We start from the raw sequence: 16,642 nt of genomic DNA on the forward strand, positions 1-16,642 counted from the left end.
CATTACTTTGCATTTATCAACATGAAATTTCATCTATTTTGTTGCCCAGTCACCCAGTTTTGGGAGATCCTTTTGTAGCTCTTCGCAGTCTGCCTGGGCCTTAACTATCTTGAATAGTTTTGTATCATCTGCAAATTTTGCCACCTCACTGTTTAACCCCTTTCCAGATAGTTTATGAATATGTTAAATAGGATCGGGCCCAGAACAGATCCCTGGGGGACACCACTATTGACCCCTCTCCATTCTGAAAACTGACCATTTATACCTACCCTTTGTTTCCTATCTTTTAGCCAGTTACCAATCCATGAGAGAACCTTCCCTCTTATCCCATGACTACGTATTTTGCTTATGAGCCTTTGGTGAGGGACCTTGTCAAAGGCTTTCTGAAAATCTAAATACACTATATCCACTGGATCTCCTTTGTAAGCATGCTTGTTGACCCCCTCAAAGAATTCTAGTAGATTGGTGAGCCATGATTTCCCTTTACAAAAACCATGTTGACTATTTCCCAACAAATTAAGTTCATCTATGTGTCTGACAATTTTGTTCTTTACGATTGTTTCAACCAATCTGCCCGATACCAAAGTGAGGCTTACTGGCGTACTCCTTTCCCTCCTCCTGGTCTAGATTTTGTCCCCTTTGCATTCAGATCAGATGGCTTCCTCCCCCACACTACCTGGGTGCCGGTGTGGGGGGAAGGTGTCATTGAGAGCACAGGAGAGACGAGCTCTGTAAGCTCACTTCCAGTGCATAGCCCCACCCAGGACCAGAACAGTGTCTCCTTCTGAGCCTCTGAACTGAAGCATACACCATACTCACAGAGTAAATGAGTATGTGTAGTGTATTCAGCACTAGGAGCTGTGAGGAGGTGGCACATGCTCAGTGAGGATGGAATCTCTAGATCCAAACGGTTAAAAGCCGAGAAATTTCTACTGAGGATGTTTCAGAGTAGCAGCCGTGTTAGTCTGTATTCACAAAAAGAAAAGGAGTACTAGTGGCACCTTAGAGACTAACCAATTTATTTGAGCATAAGCTTTTGTGAGCTACAGCATCCAATGAAGTGAGCTGTAGCTCACGAAAGTTTATGCTCAAATAAATTGGTTAGTCTCTAAGGTGCCACTAGTATGCCTTTTCTTTTTACTGAGGATGTGCAAACTGTGATTTTTCAAAGGTTTATAACTTGTTGTGACAGGATGCTATCAGCAGCACCCAGTTTACTGACATTGCAGCAGCCTGCTGCAAGCCTAGCTGAGGGCAATTACACATTCTCTGGGGATTGTGAGCACCTGGCTGACAATCACTGAGCTAACAAGGTAACTGGGAAGAATATAAGGGGAGGAAACAGGAAGCCAGGGGAACTCCAGGGCAGTGCAAGAAGAGCTCAGCTCAGAGGGTGAGCCAGGGCTGGGGAGTGAGGGCTGCAGGGAAGCCAGTCCTTGTTATTAGCCTGTGTTGCATATTCTTGTGAAGAAAGAGGGAAATAAATGCACACGTTGGTGAAAGATAAATGGCATGGTGTAGGATTGTGACTATGAACCATCTGAACTGGCCAGGCAGTGAGGTTCACCAGGTAGTGATGGAGGCACTTCGAGAAGATTTTCACAGGGTCCGGAAAAAGCACAAGGGGTTGGCCTGACACAAATTTTAAGTCCCTGTTCCAAAGCAGGAGGGCTGCTAGATCATTTCAAAGTATTTTTTAATGGGGAAAAACTTATTTTCCTCTTAGCCTTGTTCTTGGAAACAGCTGAACTATATTGGCTGAAATTAAAAATATATCAGCCTGAGGCGGACACCAGATATAGAAAACTTCAGCCCAAAGCACTGAAATTTCACAAAGTTCTAAGCAACTGAAAACAGGAGATTTTTCATGGGAAGTATGGGCAACCTTAATTCGGCAGTGTTGCCAGCTCCTCCAATAATAACCATGTTACAAGACAATAGATTTAATAAAGAAATTAGGAAGGCTCTTTAGTTTGCTTTACAGAAGGGATATAGTTTTCTAATAAAATTAACTGAAAAAGGTGCACTGATCATCTTGTTATATCTTTCTACAGACAGAACTTTTTAGATGAACTCTGTCCTGTAGTGATGTTTTACAATAACTATATGAATATGATTAAGGCATTTTAGCATTTGTAGCCCCAGATTAGAAGAAATTGATTTTTAAAGAATTTTTTCAGTTTTTCCCTAATGGTGTCACTACAGGGCAGAGTTAGGTTACTTGTGTGCTTTAGCAGTATGTTTCCATATCTTAAAATGTTTAGATTTAAGTGTAAGCTTAACTCAGACTAATATCCTTAACTCCATTTTACCAGGGTTTTTATTTTATTTTATTTTTTTAAAGAATCCTACACGATTCTCTTTCTAAATGTATCTTACCTCTAAAAACATCTAGTAGTGTTCCTTCAGTACTAAACAGGTTTAATCCATGATGCATGGTGAATTTTACAAACCATTCCTCTATTGGAGCAATATCTGGTTGAACATAAAGTGAATACAAATGGATAGCATTTAGAGTCTTATAAAAACACAACAGAAAAGTGATTCACACAGAAGGTTCTTTCTTCATACTTCAGTATGCCTTCATACAATGGTTTTCCCATAACTTGAATTCACCCAAACTGAATAACTTCCCATGATACCCTGTTTATAAAAGAACCAAACAATTCTGAAGCCCTCATTCAGCCAAAACTCTCATTGAAGTCAATGGGAAGGTCTCTTAAATAAGTACTGAATAAAATTGAGTGAAGCGCATCAGGATCTGGTCCAAAGACCATTCGTTATGTGGCTTCATTTCTCAATATCTCACATAAAAAGGTGACCTAATACACAGAATATCTAAGATGTAGTATATCTGGATTTTTAAAAAGCTAAAAGATACGTCTCACTGACTCCTGCTCAAAATATTTATCCGCGTTGTCTTGGATACGAACACTACCACACAGAATGAAAAAGAGCTGAAGGACCACCAACCAGGAAACTGCTAATATACAACACATAGAGCTATGCGGCTCTCTAGTCTGACATGGGTTTATTTAACATCTTTATTAAATAAGCGATAGTGGGAGTAAACCAAATAATGAAATTAACAGATTATATTACATTAGGAGGAACTGTGAACGCCAGTGACAGCAGAGAAATATTCCCGCATATATTAGAAAGGAGGACAGAACATAACAAAAGGATTCAGACTGGGAAAGTGAAAACCAATACAGAGGAGGAAAAACAAATAGGAAAAACAGATATGCAAGGCAGGGAATGAACATGGAAAGCCGTAACTCTATAAGAAACAGAGGTGATAATGGACAACAAACAGGAGTTTCCAATGCAATATGCCAATGTAATTTTGGCTACGAAGACATGAAATCTCAACCAGGGAGAAGATAGTCATTGGCAAAGGTTATTCAAAAATAGGTGCCTAAAATTAGGCACCTAAATAAGTCTGGGCTGATTTGTTAAGTGATGAGCACCTTCAGCTGTCACTGAAATTCATTCAGAATTGCATAACTCAATATCAAAAAGATATTAACAAATTAAATGAAGGTGAAGAAAATAAAAATGATTATGCATCCGATGAAGTGAGCTGTAGCTCACGAAAGCTCATGCTCAAATAAATTGGTTAGTCTCTAAGGTGCCACAAGTACTCCTTTTCTTTTTGCGAATACAGATTAACACGGCTGTTACTCTGAAACCTAGATTTGTAAGGAAAGTTTAACAAGGCTAACTATTTAGAGAATGGGTAAGAGATTACTATATGGGGACATGATCTACAAGTCTGTGAGGGGGGCCAAGAATGAAAAGGACTTACATAGGGTGGTACAAAGCAGCAGCATAGCTAGGACAGAAAAACTGGGTGAGCCCTGGCTTTTGGGTGGGTGGGCAATGATGGGAGGATGTGGGGAGCAGGACAGGAAGGACCGGGGGGTGGGGTGCAGGAGGGATTCCATGCCCTGGAGAGGGGGAGGTGGGGCACAGGAGGGATAGGTTGCCTTGGGGAGGGGGGGCATGAAGGGGAGGGACTGCAGAAGGGATCCAATGCCCTGGGGAGGGGAGTAATAGGGCTAGGGGAGTCTGCCTCCCCCTACTTCCTTTACCGCTCAGCAGGCACCCGGGATGCACAGGCTGCGGGGTGTGCCCAGAGGGTGGAGGGGGGGCCCGCTGGGGCTCGAGCTCTGCCCGCCCCTCCCAACCCCGGCTTGGTGTCATGTTCTCCTCCTGCTGGCGCCGCGTGCTGCTGTCCCAGTCTCTGGCCCCAGCGCTAGCGCCCCCCCATGAGGCAAAGAGCAGGTAAACCTAGTAGTAATGGGATGAAATTAAGAAGAGGAAAACTTCAGTTGAAGTTGAGGGAGAACATGGTGATAGTGATATATATGTAACTAAAAATATAGTTTTTACCTGTATTATATGTAATATTTCTTCTAGGGATATCAATAGTCCAGGTAGACTGATTTTCTTCCTTTCATTAAAAAAAAAATCAATGCAATATTTTATTTCTCTGTGATTCTAAGTCACACATTTTATTTTTCCCTTTTTCCCATTATTTTCAAAGGGTGTCAAAAACTTTGGGTTAAAATCATCTGTGATGAAATGGAAACACTGCAATCACACAAACGACTGTCAGATTCTCTCTTTTATGGTACTTATTCATTACAATTCACACTTTATATCAATACGTGGATGATGGCTAAAACTCATTGAAAAGAATAAGCATGATTCCATTCCTCACCGTGAAGCCATGGCAGAGTGAGCTTGGCCCTACAAGTTATTACCCAGGGTTCTAGGTGGGCTTGTAAAGCCCAAGCTGAAGCATGCACTACTATGGCTTCCCTGCTCCAGTACCCAAATTAGCAAGATTAAAACTAGCTCAGGTATGTCAGCTCGAGCTTCAACCACACCCTGTGACTACAGTGTAGGCATGCCTCAGCCTATATTAGGGTGAAGTTAATGGTGACACACCAGAATGTATTTGGCTCATTTGGATCCTTTATCCTTTGCTTCCACCTCATTGAATCCTGGTATCACACCAACCCAGTTCTTCCAGGTGAAATGTGTAGGATGCATGCAGCTCCATGTGAAGCACATGCTCTTGATCAGTCAGTGAAGGTTGCTTAAAATGCCCACTGCTTTTTACAGCTAGTGCCTGATGCTGCTGCCTTTGTAGCACCCCCACCCCTGAACACAAACAAAAATTATAGCCTGCTCTAAATTTCAAAGGTTTTTCCAGTGTAACTATATTAGCTGGGGGTGCGTGATTTTTTTACTGATATAATTGTACCAATCGAACCCCAGTCTGGACACAGTTATATGGATATAAAGGTGACTTATAGCAGTATAAGTAATTTCCTTTCCTGTACAGAAATAAATTATGCCAAGATAAAGCACTTTCATCCTGGTATAACAGCATCCAACACTAGGGGGAGTTATATCACTTGAACTATACTATGATAGGAGGGGCACTCACTTCCTGAGAGACTCCTAGCGGATGGGTGTACTAATGCAACCTTTTCCTGCTCCTGGAACCCCACGTAGGTTGCCAGCCTCACTGGACAAATATTCAGTGATGCAGCCCTCTGGCCAAGTCCCATATTCAAAATGCACCACTTCTGGGGCAGCAAAGAGTTCACTAAACTGCCTGCCCCCACCAAGGTCATCAGCCCCATCTCCGGGCCCTCTAAATTGAGCCCTCTGCTTGGGCTTCTGAAGAAGCCTAGTTCCCTTCTTAGAGCTTAGGACACTTTGCCAGTGGGGGAACCCAGGCGCGCTCACTACTCCAGGTTCCAGCCCAGGGACCCTATCCACAGCAGCCCCATATAGCCTCCTTTAATTAGTTGCTGCTGTTTTCCCTGGGCCTCTTCCCATTTGGTCCCTTTGTCTTCACCTGTTACTGTAAGGTTACAGTTCTCAGGTCCTCCCTTTTCCCCCTGTTTCAGTAAATGCAGCCAGTCAAGCTCCTCTGGGCAAAGAGGAGCACCCTTCCTCAGCCCTCTGGTCCCAGCCAGGAACTGGCCTGCTAAGGCCCTGCAGCTCCTTTTACCTGAGCCTGTTGGGTTTTGATTAGCTGCTTCCTTGCAGCCTTTGTAGACAGGCCTGGAGGACCCACTTCTGCTGCTCCTTTCCTGGGGCAAGGTGTAGTAGGACCACAGACCCTCCCGCAGGAGGCCACAAAGGCCTGATGCCCCCTTCACATATACTGATACAGTTACAGAATAGTGGTACAACTTGTGTGTGTAGATAAGGCCTTAAAGCTCTGGGGATGGCTTGAATAGGTAGCCACAGCAGGACTAGCATTCAGATCTGATTCAACACTGCTGAAATTTCAGACTGTCTCATCAACTGATGTCCCAAAATGGAGGAAATAAGATTTTGTTATACTTATTCTGGGTTGTAATGCACTGTTCTGAAATGCCTGCAAAGCATGAACGAAGTGTAGGGAAGAAGGGTGGCATCCGGAACCTGAATTTCTGTTTGTTCTTGGTTTAACTCGAATTCCTACCTGCCGTTAAAATGGTACATTTGGAATAGCTTGAAACTTTGAAAGGTTGCAGCATTTCCTTTCTCTGTGCAGATAAGGCTCTGTCATTCCATCCAGATCCCAACCTAGTGCATTTCCTTCTCAGTTGGTTTGAAGCTTGCTAGTGGTTTGATTTGCTGGCCTGTAGCTAGCTCTTCTAGGTTCTCCTGAAGGTTGCTTTGCCTCCTGTTCCTCTGCCCATGCCTCCCTATTTGGTGCCCCCTCTCTCCACCTACCTCTCACATTCCATTCCTTACTGCTCCAAATTACACATCTCATATCTCAGAAATAGCCCAAGCCACCACGCACCTGACCCCTTAGCTGCGACTACCATTTCTCCCTACTTCATTCCTGAACTATAAAAACGTATCAGGTATGAAGGGGTTAAATTGAACTCAGCCTTACTTAAGTGCAGTTCTTCTGTATTTGTATCTAATTCTGACAAATGCAAAGGTAATCCAATAGCCTGGTAGGAAGCAAAAAGGGCTAAATGAGAGGAACTGGCTAAAATTGCTTTTTTACACTGTCCAGTGCTTGCCAAATTACTGTTTATCAAACATGCATTGAAAAAGAACAAAATGTTACCAGTTTCATTCTGAAGTAGAAGATCCCAGAATAGGTACTGTTGAAGATCTGAATGCTGGGAGCAAGCCCTGATGAGGTATATTGCAGAAGAAGCCTTTTTCTGTTCTCCAAAGTATCCTCCTGATTTACATTATATAAATGACAGCTGATTTTCTTTGAGGAGGAAAAAACCCACAAACTTTTAGCAGGGGAACACCTTTCTTCCCCCAACATGCTGCAGTTACCAAAATGATCAAACACTCAACAGGCCAATTTAGGTGGATTAATTAGTGGGATTAGATTGCATATTTTTGCCCTGCAAATAAACATATTGTAAATCCATGACCAGCTAGGGCTTCACAGTTATCACTACAATGAAGTTCAGCATGGCTGTAATGTGCAAGTCAACCGCGGGTATAGGAATAAGATCCTCTAGTTCCAAAAGCACAGTCCCCTACCACTTGAGGTAAAAGAGAATCTTCATTAATAGTTATCAGGATAGGGTCAGTTGATGAGTTCTGAGTCTGTCAGTAGAGGTAATTACAATGTAATTAAATACAAAACCCGATATTATTACAAAGTTAATTTTCAAAATGTGGCCTCTGCCTATCTGTGTGAAAGCAACTTCACATGCACCATCACTTCTATATGTAAGTTTTACACACTACAGCTATGATTTTTATGCACTAACTGTAAAAGGAAAACAAATTTATGCATGCAAGTCTGAACAATCAGGGTCATCCAAATGTGCAGGCAAATGATCAAAATTTACAAGTGATAGCATGCAAAAACTACAGTTGCAAATAATTGCAGGTGCACAATTACACACCTTGAGTTTAAACATCAAGGCTTGAGTTTAAACATCAAGATCTGGCTGTCAGATTTTGAAATCTGGAAAGCTTGCCATTGATGCATAAGACAGAACAGAATGCAGGTCTGCAATTAAGTAGTCTTTGCAGCTGCAATAGTAGAAAATGTGTATTTGCCTATGAAATTCAAATGTATGTGACTCCAAATATATTTTAAAAAGAGGTACTGTATATGCAGTATAATAATGTGCCATTTTTAGTGTCACATTGGTGACTGTGATGGGGTGGCTGCCCCTTATTGGCAGAAAAGGGGTTAAAAGCAGCCCTAGGGAGGCAGCTAATTAGAAAAGGGCTGAGAGGAGTAGCCAATCATGGTCCAGCAGGCCCATATAAGAACGGCAGCAGACATGGGAACTAGAGAGAGTTCCAGGCTGGCTGCTAGGGCCTGCAGGCTAAGGCAAGAGCAGAAGAGGGTGCTGGAGCTGCATGGGAAGTGGCCCTGGGATAATGGACTGCAGCTGTCACTGAGGAAAGTGGCTGGACGGAAACTGCAGGTCCCCTGGAAGGGGAGAACCTAGAGTGTGACACAGCTGGAGGGCAGTGTCATGAAGAGGATGCTGTGGTCCTGGGAGTGACATGGATCCAGGAGCAGAGGTGACAGTGGGCAAGATACCACCAGAAGAGGGTGCAGAGCTAATTCCCAAGACAGCCAGTTGGAGGTGCTGCAGTGGTGAGTTCCACCCTGTCACAGTGACCAAAGTTTGCTTTTGCATAGAGAGAGAGAGAGAGAGAGACAGACAGACAGACGGAATAGTTCTCCTGGGATAATTCCAGTCTATTGTTAAATACATCTATTAGTAAAAATACGCTGATGAAGAATGGACACATGACGAATACTCAGATCATTTGGTCATTGAGATGTTAGGTAAGAGCAGTAATTCGTTGCAACTCTAGGGGAAATTAGCTTTTTGAATGGTGTCACATCATTGCACTCTTCAATGCCATAGATCAACTCTAAAATCTAATTTGTTACCTTGAGGTCATCATTCAATCAAGCTAATGAGAATTATTTCATGTTTAATTAAGTCCTTATTATACATGACAAGTTTACATATATGGTAACTCCTTCAACTCCTAAGAGGAATTAATTCACAGTCCTTGAATTATAATAAAATAGTAAACCACACTGCTGTACTTTTTATCTATATGCATTAAACAATTACAAATATAAAGCTTAACTGGGAACTTACCAAATTTTGTGAACCAAGGTACAATTTAATGACTTTGGGCTTTGGGCTTGCATCATCTAATGGTTCAGTATAGCAAGAGAAACTTGAATTCTCCTTCACTGAGGAAGACAAAAATATAGTTTAATCCTTTGTAGAAATGTCTGTTAAAGCTAAATATTAATTTTGGAAAGGAAAAAGGCAGTGTACTAACTTGTACTAGGTATAAGGAAAATTAGCAAGCACATTATAGAAAAAAATTACACTCATCTATCAGGACCTGATCATAGAAATGTAGGACTGGAAGGGACCTTGATAGGTCATTTAGTCCAGAAGAGCTGAGGCAGGACCAAGTAAATGTAGACCAGGCCTGACAGGTGTTTGTCCAACCTGTTCATAAAAACCTCTAATAATAGAGATTCCACAACTTCCCAAGGTAATGTGTTCGAGTGCACCTCCCTTAACTTTTAGGGAGGTGGTGGAATCTCCTTCCTTAGAAGTTTTTAAGATCAGGCTTGACAAAGCCCTGGCTGGGATAATTTAGTTGGGGATTGGTCCTGCTTTGAGCAGGGGGATGGACTAGATGACCTTCTGAGGTCCCTTCCAACCCTGATATTCTATGATTCTATGATACCTTGACATTTAGAAAGTTATTCCTAATGTCTAATCTTTGGTACAATTCAAGACCATTGCTTGTCCTGTCCTCAGTGGTTAAGGAGAATAATTTCTCACCCACCTCTTTATAACAACCTCTCACCTACTTGAAGACTGTTATCATGTCTCCCCTCATTCTTCTCTTTTCCAGATTAAACAAATCCAGTTTTTTCAGTCTTTCCTCATAAATCATGTTTCTTAGACCTTTAATCATTTTTGTTGCTCTCCTCTGTACTTTCTCCAGTACGTTCACATCTTTCCCAAAGCATGGTGCCCAGAATTGGACACAATACTCCAGTTGAGTATCAGTGCTGATTGGAATGTAAGAATTAGTTCTCCCGTCTTGGTTTCAAGACTCCTGCTAATACATCCCAGAAGGATATTCACTATTTTTCCAACAATATTACATTGTTGACTCATATTTAGTTTGTGGTCCACTATAATGCCAGTAACATCATGTGACTATTAAAAGCAATCTTTAAGGCTCTAGTTCCGGACATAAATTTCAGAGTGCCTGCTGATTTTCAGGTATGAATTAGAAAAAGTTCTACAGCACTCTTTTTGTCTGGCATTTCTACAACACTTCCCCACAAGGGTATCTGAATGATTAACATGGTAAATTAAATCTGTATATTTTTGCCCATAATGGACATTCATATTGGATTCTACTCTTTGCCACTCTCGGAGCTCTGCTTGGTTAGGCTGTGAGTGTGTGTGAGTCCAAAGGCACTGATTTTGAATGAAATACCCAAGACAAAGTTTGACTGCTTTGAAAGGATACGGCCAGATGCATCTTTTTGCAAAAGCTTTCCCATCATAATGAACAACCACGAAATACTCACAACCCAACCAAGCAGGCGTTATTTGAATCTCTCACTAGCTACTGTTCTGGGCATTATCTGTCTTCTTCCAGCAGAATACAGTTTTCTCAGGGTGATGTAGGTAGCTAGGTATTTTGTAATGAAGCTGGGTTGTGATCCATTGATGGCTTTGTAGAACAATGCTAAAGCCAAGAAATTGGCATTGAAAACAATTTGGGAGAGAGAGGGGAATGCAGAAATCTGTCGTGTGATCTCAATGGCTTCTTCTGCTGAAAGGACAGGCTGCTTCATTCTCCGCAAGCTGGAGTTTCAGTATTACTTCTACCTTCAACTCTAGGAGCAATCTTACATTAATTATATTGGTTGTGACAAATGCATGGATTGTTTTTGTCAAGTCTTCATCTTAAAGGAATATGCACAGTCTTCTAGCAAGCTGAAGGTGGAAGAAAGCATCTCACCTGTGTCAGTGTCTGGGCATCCAGTGTGAGTGACGAATACTGGTATTATCTATCAACTTTATGAAAGAACTTGTACAGATACAGACAGACATCATCTTCCTTTCCAAATGCAAACAGATGGACATCATACCAAAAGGACTGAAGGTAAAAAATCCATTACAATCTACATACCACACAGATTATGCTGACAACTTGTGCCACATGCTCTCAAAGAAACTGCGGAACCACCTGATCAACATCCTCTACAGCAAACAGGGAAAGATTAAGAATGAGCTCTCAAAACTGGATACTCTCATAAAAAAACAACAACCTTCCAAACAAACTTCCTCGTGGCTGGACTTTACAAAAACTAGACAAGTCATTTACAACACACACTTTGCTTCTCTACAAAAGAAAAAGGACACTAAACTATCTAAACTACTACATGCCACAAGGGGCCACAACAGTGGCTCCCTTAACCCACCCAGCAATATTGTTAATCTATCCAACTATACTCTTAGCCCAGCAGAAGAGTCTGTTCTATCTCGGGGCCTCTCCTTCTGCCCCTCCACCCCCATGAACATGATACAGTTCTGTGGTGACCCAGAATCCTATTTTCGACGTCTCCAACTCAAGGAATATTTCCTACACACCTCTGAACAACATACTAATCCACAGAGACCTTCCTACCAAGACTACAAAAAAAAGGATTCTGGGTGGACTCCTCCTGAAGGTCGAAACAACAGACCGGACTTCTACATAGAGTGCTTCCGCTGACGTGCACGGGCTGAAATTGTGGAAAAGCAGCATCACTTGCCCCATAACCTCAGCCGTGCAGAACACAATGCCATCCACAGCCTCAGAAACAACTCTGACATCATAATCAAAAAGGCTGACAAAGAAGTTGCTGTCGTCATCATGAATAGGTTGGCATATGAACAAGAGGCTGCTAGGCAGCTCTCCGGCACCACTTTCTACAAGCCATTACCCTCTGATCCCACTGAGGGTTACCAAAAGAAACTACAGCATTTGCTCAAGAAACTCCCTGAAAAAGCACAAGAACAAATCTGCACAGACGCACCCCTGGAACCCCAACCAGGGATATTCTATCTGGTACCCAAGATCCATAAACCTGGAAATCCTGGACGCCCCATAATCTCAGGCATTGGCACCCTGACAGCAGGATTGTCTGGCTATGTAGACTCCCTCCTCAGGCCCTACGCTACCAGCACTCCCAGCTATCTTCGAGACACCACTGACTTCCTGAGAAAACTGCAGTCCTTCGGTGATCTTCCTGAAAACACCACCCTAGCCACTATGGATGTAGAAGCCCTCTACACAGACATTCCACACAAAGATGGACTACAAGCTGTCAGGAACAGTATCCCCAATAATGTCACGGCAAACTTGGTGGCTGAACTTTGACTTTGTCCTCACCCATAACTATTTCACGTTTGGGGACAATGTATACCTTCAAATCAGTGGCACTGCGATGGGTACCCGCATGGCCCCACAGTATGCCAACATTTTTATGGCTGACTTAAAACAATGGTTCCTCAGCTCTCGTCCCCTAGTGCCCCTACTCTACGTGTGCTATATTGATGACATCTTCATCATCTGGACCCATGGAAAAGAAGCCTTTGAGGAATTCCACCATGATTTCAACAATTTCCATCCCACCATCAACCTCAGCCTGAACCAGTCCACACAAGAGATCCACTTCCTGGACACTACGGTGCTAATAAGCGATGGTCACATAAACACCACCCTATACCAGAAATCTACTAACCGCTATGCCTACCTACATGCCTCCAGCTTTCACCCAGACCACACCACGCGATCCATTGTCTACAGCCAAGCTCTACGATACAACCGCATTTGGTCCAACCCCTCAGACAGAGACAAACACCTACAAGATCTCTATCAAGCGTTCTTACAACTACAGTACCCACCTGCAGAAGTGAAGAAACAGATTGACAGAGCCAGAAGAGTACCCAGAAGTCACTTACTACAGGACAGGCCCAACAAAGAAAATAACAGAACGCCACTAGCCGTCACCTTCAGCCCCCAACTAAAACCTCTCCAACGCATTTCAAGGATCTACAACCTATCCTGAAGGACGACCCATCACTCTCACAGATCTTGGGAGACAGGCCAGTCCTTGCTTACAGACAGCCCCCCAACCTGAAGCAAATACTCACCAGCAACCACACACTACAGAACAGAACCACTAACCCAGGAACCTATCCTTGCAACAAAGCCCGTTGCCAACTGTGTCCACATATCTATTCAGGGGACACCATCATAGGGCCTAATCACATCAGCCACACTATCAGAGGCTCGTTCACATGTGCATCTACCAATGTGATATATGCCATCATGTGCCAGCAATGCCTCTCTGCCATGTACATTGGTCAAACTGGACAGTCTCTACGTAAAAGAATAAATGGACACAAATCGGACATCAAGAATTATAACATTCAAAAACAAGTCAGAGAACACTTCAATCTCTTCGGTCACTCGATTACAAACCTAAAAGTGGCAATTCTTCAACAAAAAAACTTCAGAAACAGACTCCAATGAACTGGAATTAATTTGCAAACTGGATACAATTAATTTAGGCTTGAATAAAGACTGGGAGTGGATGGGTCATTACAAAGTAAAACTATTTCCCCCCACCCCAAAATAAATTTGTTAGTCTCTAAGGTGCCACAAGTCCTCCTTTTCTTTTTGTTGGTATTATAGAATCTTTGTAAAGTGCTCAAATGCTGTAGTGATCCGCAAGGAAAAGATCAAATGAGATTGAACAAAGGAATGGTTTGGACCAACGTGCATAAAAATGTTACAGTACCTCGCCACATGATATAAGACAGTGCTTTGTGTAAACGGGGGAATAGTCCCGCTATTGTGGGGAGCTTTTCTGGCTTCTGCACTACCCCAGTGAAGTGGGCTAGCGAAAGGATCTGAGTCCTCGCTCCCACTTCCTTTACCCAGAGGCCTCCCTGCCCTTAAGGACTCCCCTTCCACTCTCCTGTCTGGCAGAGTCCTCGTAAAGCCAACAAGGCTGGGTCCAGGACTCCTGGGGGGCTCGACCCCCAACCCTGCTGTGGTCACCTAGGACAGGGGCTAGGGTGTCCCCACTCCGGGGTGCTCTCTCCGCACTGGGCACTTCTCTGACCCACTGACCATTACATACAATTTAAAGCAAATGCAAGTTATTTAATCAACAATTAATTTTAAAAATAATAAGGGAAAATGGGAAAGGTTAAAGGAAACATCACCCCGCTCTGTGGCAGGGAAACATCACAAACAGTAAAAAGAAAAGGAGTATTTGTGGCACCTTTTCTTTTTGCGAATACAGACTAACACGGCTGTTACTCTGAAACCTATCACAAACAGTGTCTCTGGAATGTCAGGGCAGTTCACAGTCTGTTCCTTGCAAGTCCCAGGCCTCCTTCTCAGGCTCTGGCTGTGCTGCAGGGATGCTGTGCGTTGGACACTCACTCTGGTGGTGGCCACACGCTCTCAGGCTGTAGGTGGCAGGGCCCTTCTTCCCAGTGTTGCCCCAGCCCTGTCAGGGTTACCAATCCCCCTCCGAGTCTGGCCTGCAGAGAACTCCTGGCTGAGGCATCTCCCTGTGCTGGGCCCGCTGCCTAGGATCCCCCCTCGCTCTCCCCAGCTGCTCATGACACCCGGCTCTGGACTGCTCCAGCTCCACTCTGCCCCAGCATGGCTGCTGCTCTGACTCCAGCTCCCTGGGCTGCTTCTTTGGCCCCTCTGGCTCTGGTTGCTACAGCTCTCCACCCAGGACACGTCTGCTCTGCAGGCTGCTTCTGTGACTCTGCTCCCAGCACTGACCTGCTTCGTGGGTTGCTTTTCTGGCCCCTCTGGCTCTGGTTGCTGCAGCTCTCCTCCCAGGGCAAGTCTGCTCTCTCTGAGGTGTGCCTCTGGCTTTGGGGCTGCAGCTCTGCTCCCAGGACGGGGTCTGCTCTCTCTGGGCTGCTTTTCTGGTCCCTCTGGATCTGGCACAGCTCTGCTCCCCTGCTTAGCTTGGGCCCCTGCTTTCTCCTTAGCTCAGCCCCATTCTGTCTGACCCAGGCAATTCCAGCTCACATGGAGGACGGGACCCCTCTGGCCTCCTGACTCCCTGATTAGCCTGCCCGCCCCGTCATTCAGGCTGACCTGGAGCATTGGCCTCTCCTGGGGACTGTCAGTCTCAGGGTCCTGATTTCCCATCGACCCTTCCCCTTTTAGTACTGGGAGATAGCCAACCAAAACACCCCCACTGAATTGTAGTAAGGGGGCAACAGTCCCCTTACTTGTAAGTCATCATGGGCATAGGATACGGATAGTTTCAATATTACCACTTTACTTCTCTGAACATGAGTCCATAACTATTCACATTCTACACTGACTATCTGATGAGGTTCAATAAGGATAAGTGCAGGGTCCTGCACTTAGGACGGAAGAATCCAATGCACCGCTACAGACTAGGGACCGAATGGCTAGGCAGCAGTTCTGCGGAAAAGGACCTAGGGGTGACAGTGGACGAGAAGCTGGATATGAGTCAGCAGTGTGCCCTTGTTGCCAAGAAGGCCAATGGCATTTTGGGATGTATAAGTAGGGGCATAGCGAGCAGATCGAGGGACGTGATCGTCCCCCTCTATTCGACATTGGTGAGGCCTCATCTGGAGTACTGTGTCCAGTTTTGGGCCCCACACTACAAGAAGGATGTGGATAAATTGGAGAGAGTCCAGCGAAGGGCAACAAAAATGATTAGGGGTCTAGAACACATGACTTATGAGGAGAGGCTGAGGGAGCTGGGATTGTTTAGCCTGCAGAAGAGAAGAATGAGGGGGGATTTCATAGCTGCTTTCAACTACCTGAAAGGGGGTTCCAAAGAGGATGGCTCTAGACTGTTCTCAATGGTAGCAGATGACAGAACGAGGAGTAATGGCCTCAAGTTGCAGTGGGGGAGGTTTAGATTGGATATTAGGAAAAACTTTTTCACTAAGAGGGTGGTGAAATACTGGAATGCGTTGCCTAGGGAGGTGGTGGAATCTCCTTCCTTGGAAGTTTTTAAGGTCAGGCTTGACAAAGCCCTGGCTGGGATGATTTAACTGGGAACTGGTCCTGCTTCGAGCAGGGGGTTGGACTAGATGACCTTCAGGGGTCCCTTCCAACCCTGATATTCTATGATTCTATGATTCTATGACTACCAGTAAGTTAACATATCTGAAAGCCCCCTGATAGAGCTATATCACAACTTGCCTTCCACATTATAAGTGATTCCTGAAGATAGATTAGGCATCTTTAAAATTGTTCCAACTGCAATATATAAAACCAGCGAGTCCATCTGTTTAAAACAAAACAAAAACAACCACCCTCATTTTATAATCTAACAATATATTATGAGAATCTTATTACATCAGATCTACAGAAACTGAGGCCATTTCACAAAAAATTATGCTAGAGACTTGCAAGACTCTTGGCTCCTACTCCCTGCTCTGGCACTGGCTTTTTTCCTGATCTTGAGCAACTGGTTAGTCTCTAAGGTGCCACAAGTACTCCTTTTCTTTTTGCGAATACAGACTAACATGGCTGTTACTCTGAAACCTAT

At 44.0% G+C, this 16,642-nt stretch overlaps 1 protein-coding gene across 1 annotated transcript in view; it reads right to left on the bottom strand.

The window, feature by feature from the left end:
- Positions 1–16,378, bottom strand: part of CATSPERB (catsper channel auxiliary subunit beta) — a 102,642-nt gene extending 86,264 nt beyond the window's left edge. The window contains exons 1-5 of the mRNA XM_077820007.1: positions 16,294–16,378; positions 9,135–9,232; positions 7,097–7,249; positions 4,396–4,456; positions 2,380–2,475 (exon numbers count right to left, since the gene is read on the bottom strand). Coding sequence (XP_077676133.1) covers positions 2,380–2,475; positions 4,396–4,456; positions 7,097–7,249; positions 9,135–9,232; positions 16,294–16,378 — 493 coding nt within the window. The remainder of the gene's footprint in view (positions 1–2,379; positions 2,476–4,395; positions 4,457–7,096; positions 7,250–9,134; positions 9,233–16,293) is intronic.
- Positions 16,379–16,642: the final 264 nt, after the last annotated feature.

Source organism: Eretmochelys imbricata, chromosome 6 (genome assembly GCF_965152235.1).
Source record: "Eretmochelys imbricata isolate rEreImb1 chromosome 6, rEreImb1.hap1, whole genome shotgun sequence".
Taxonomy (NCBI): Eukaryota; Metazoa; Chordata; order Testudines; family Cheloniidae; genus Eretmochelys; species Eretmochelys imbricata.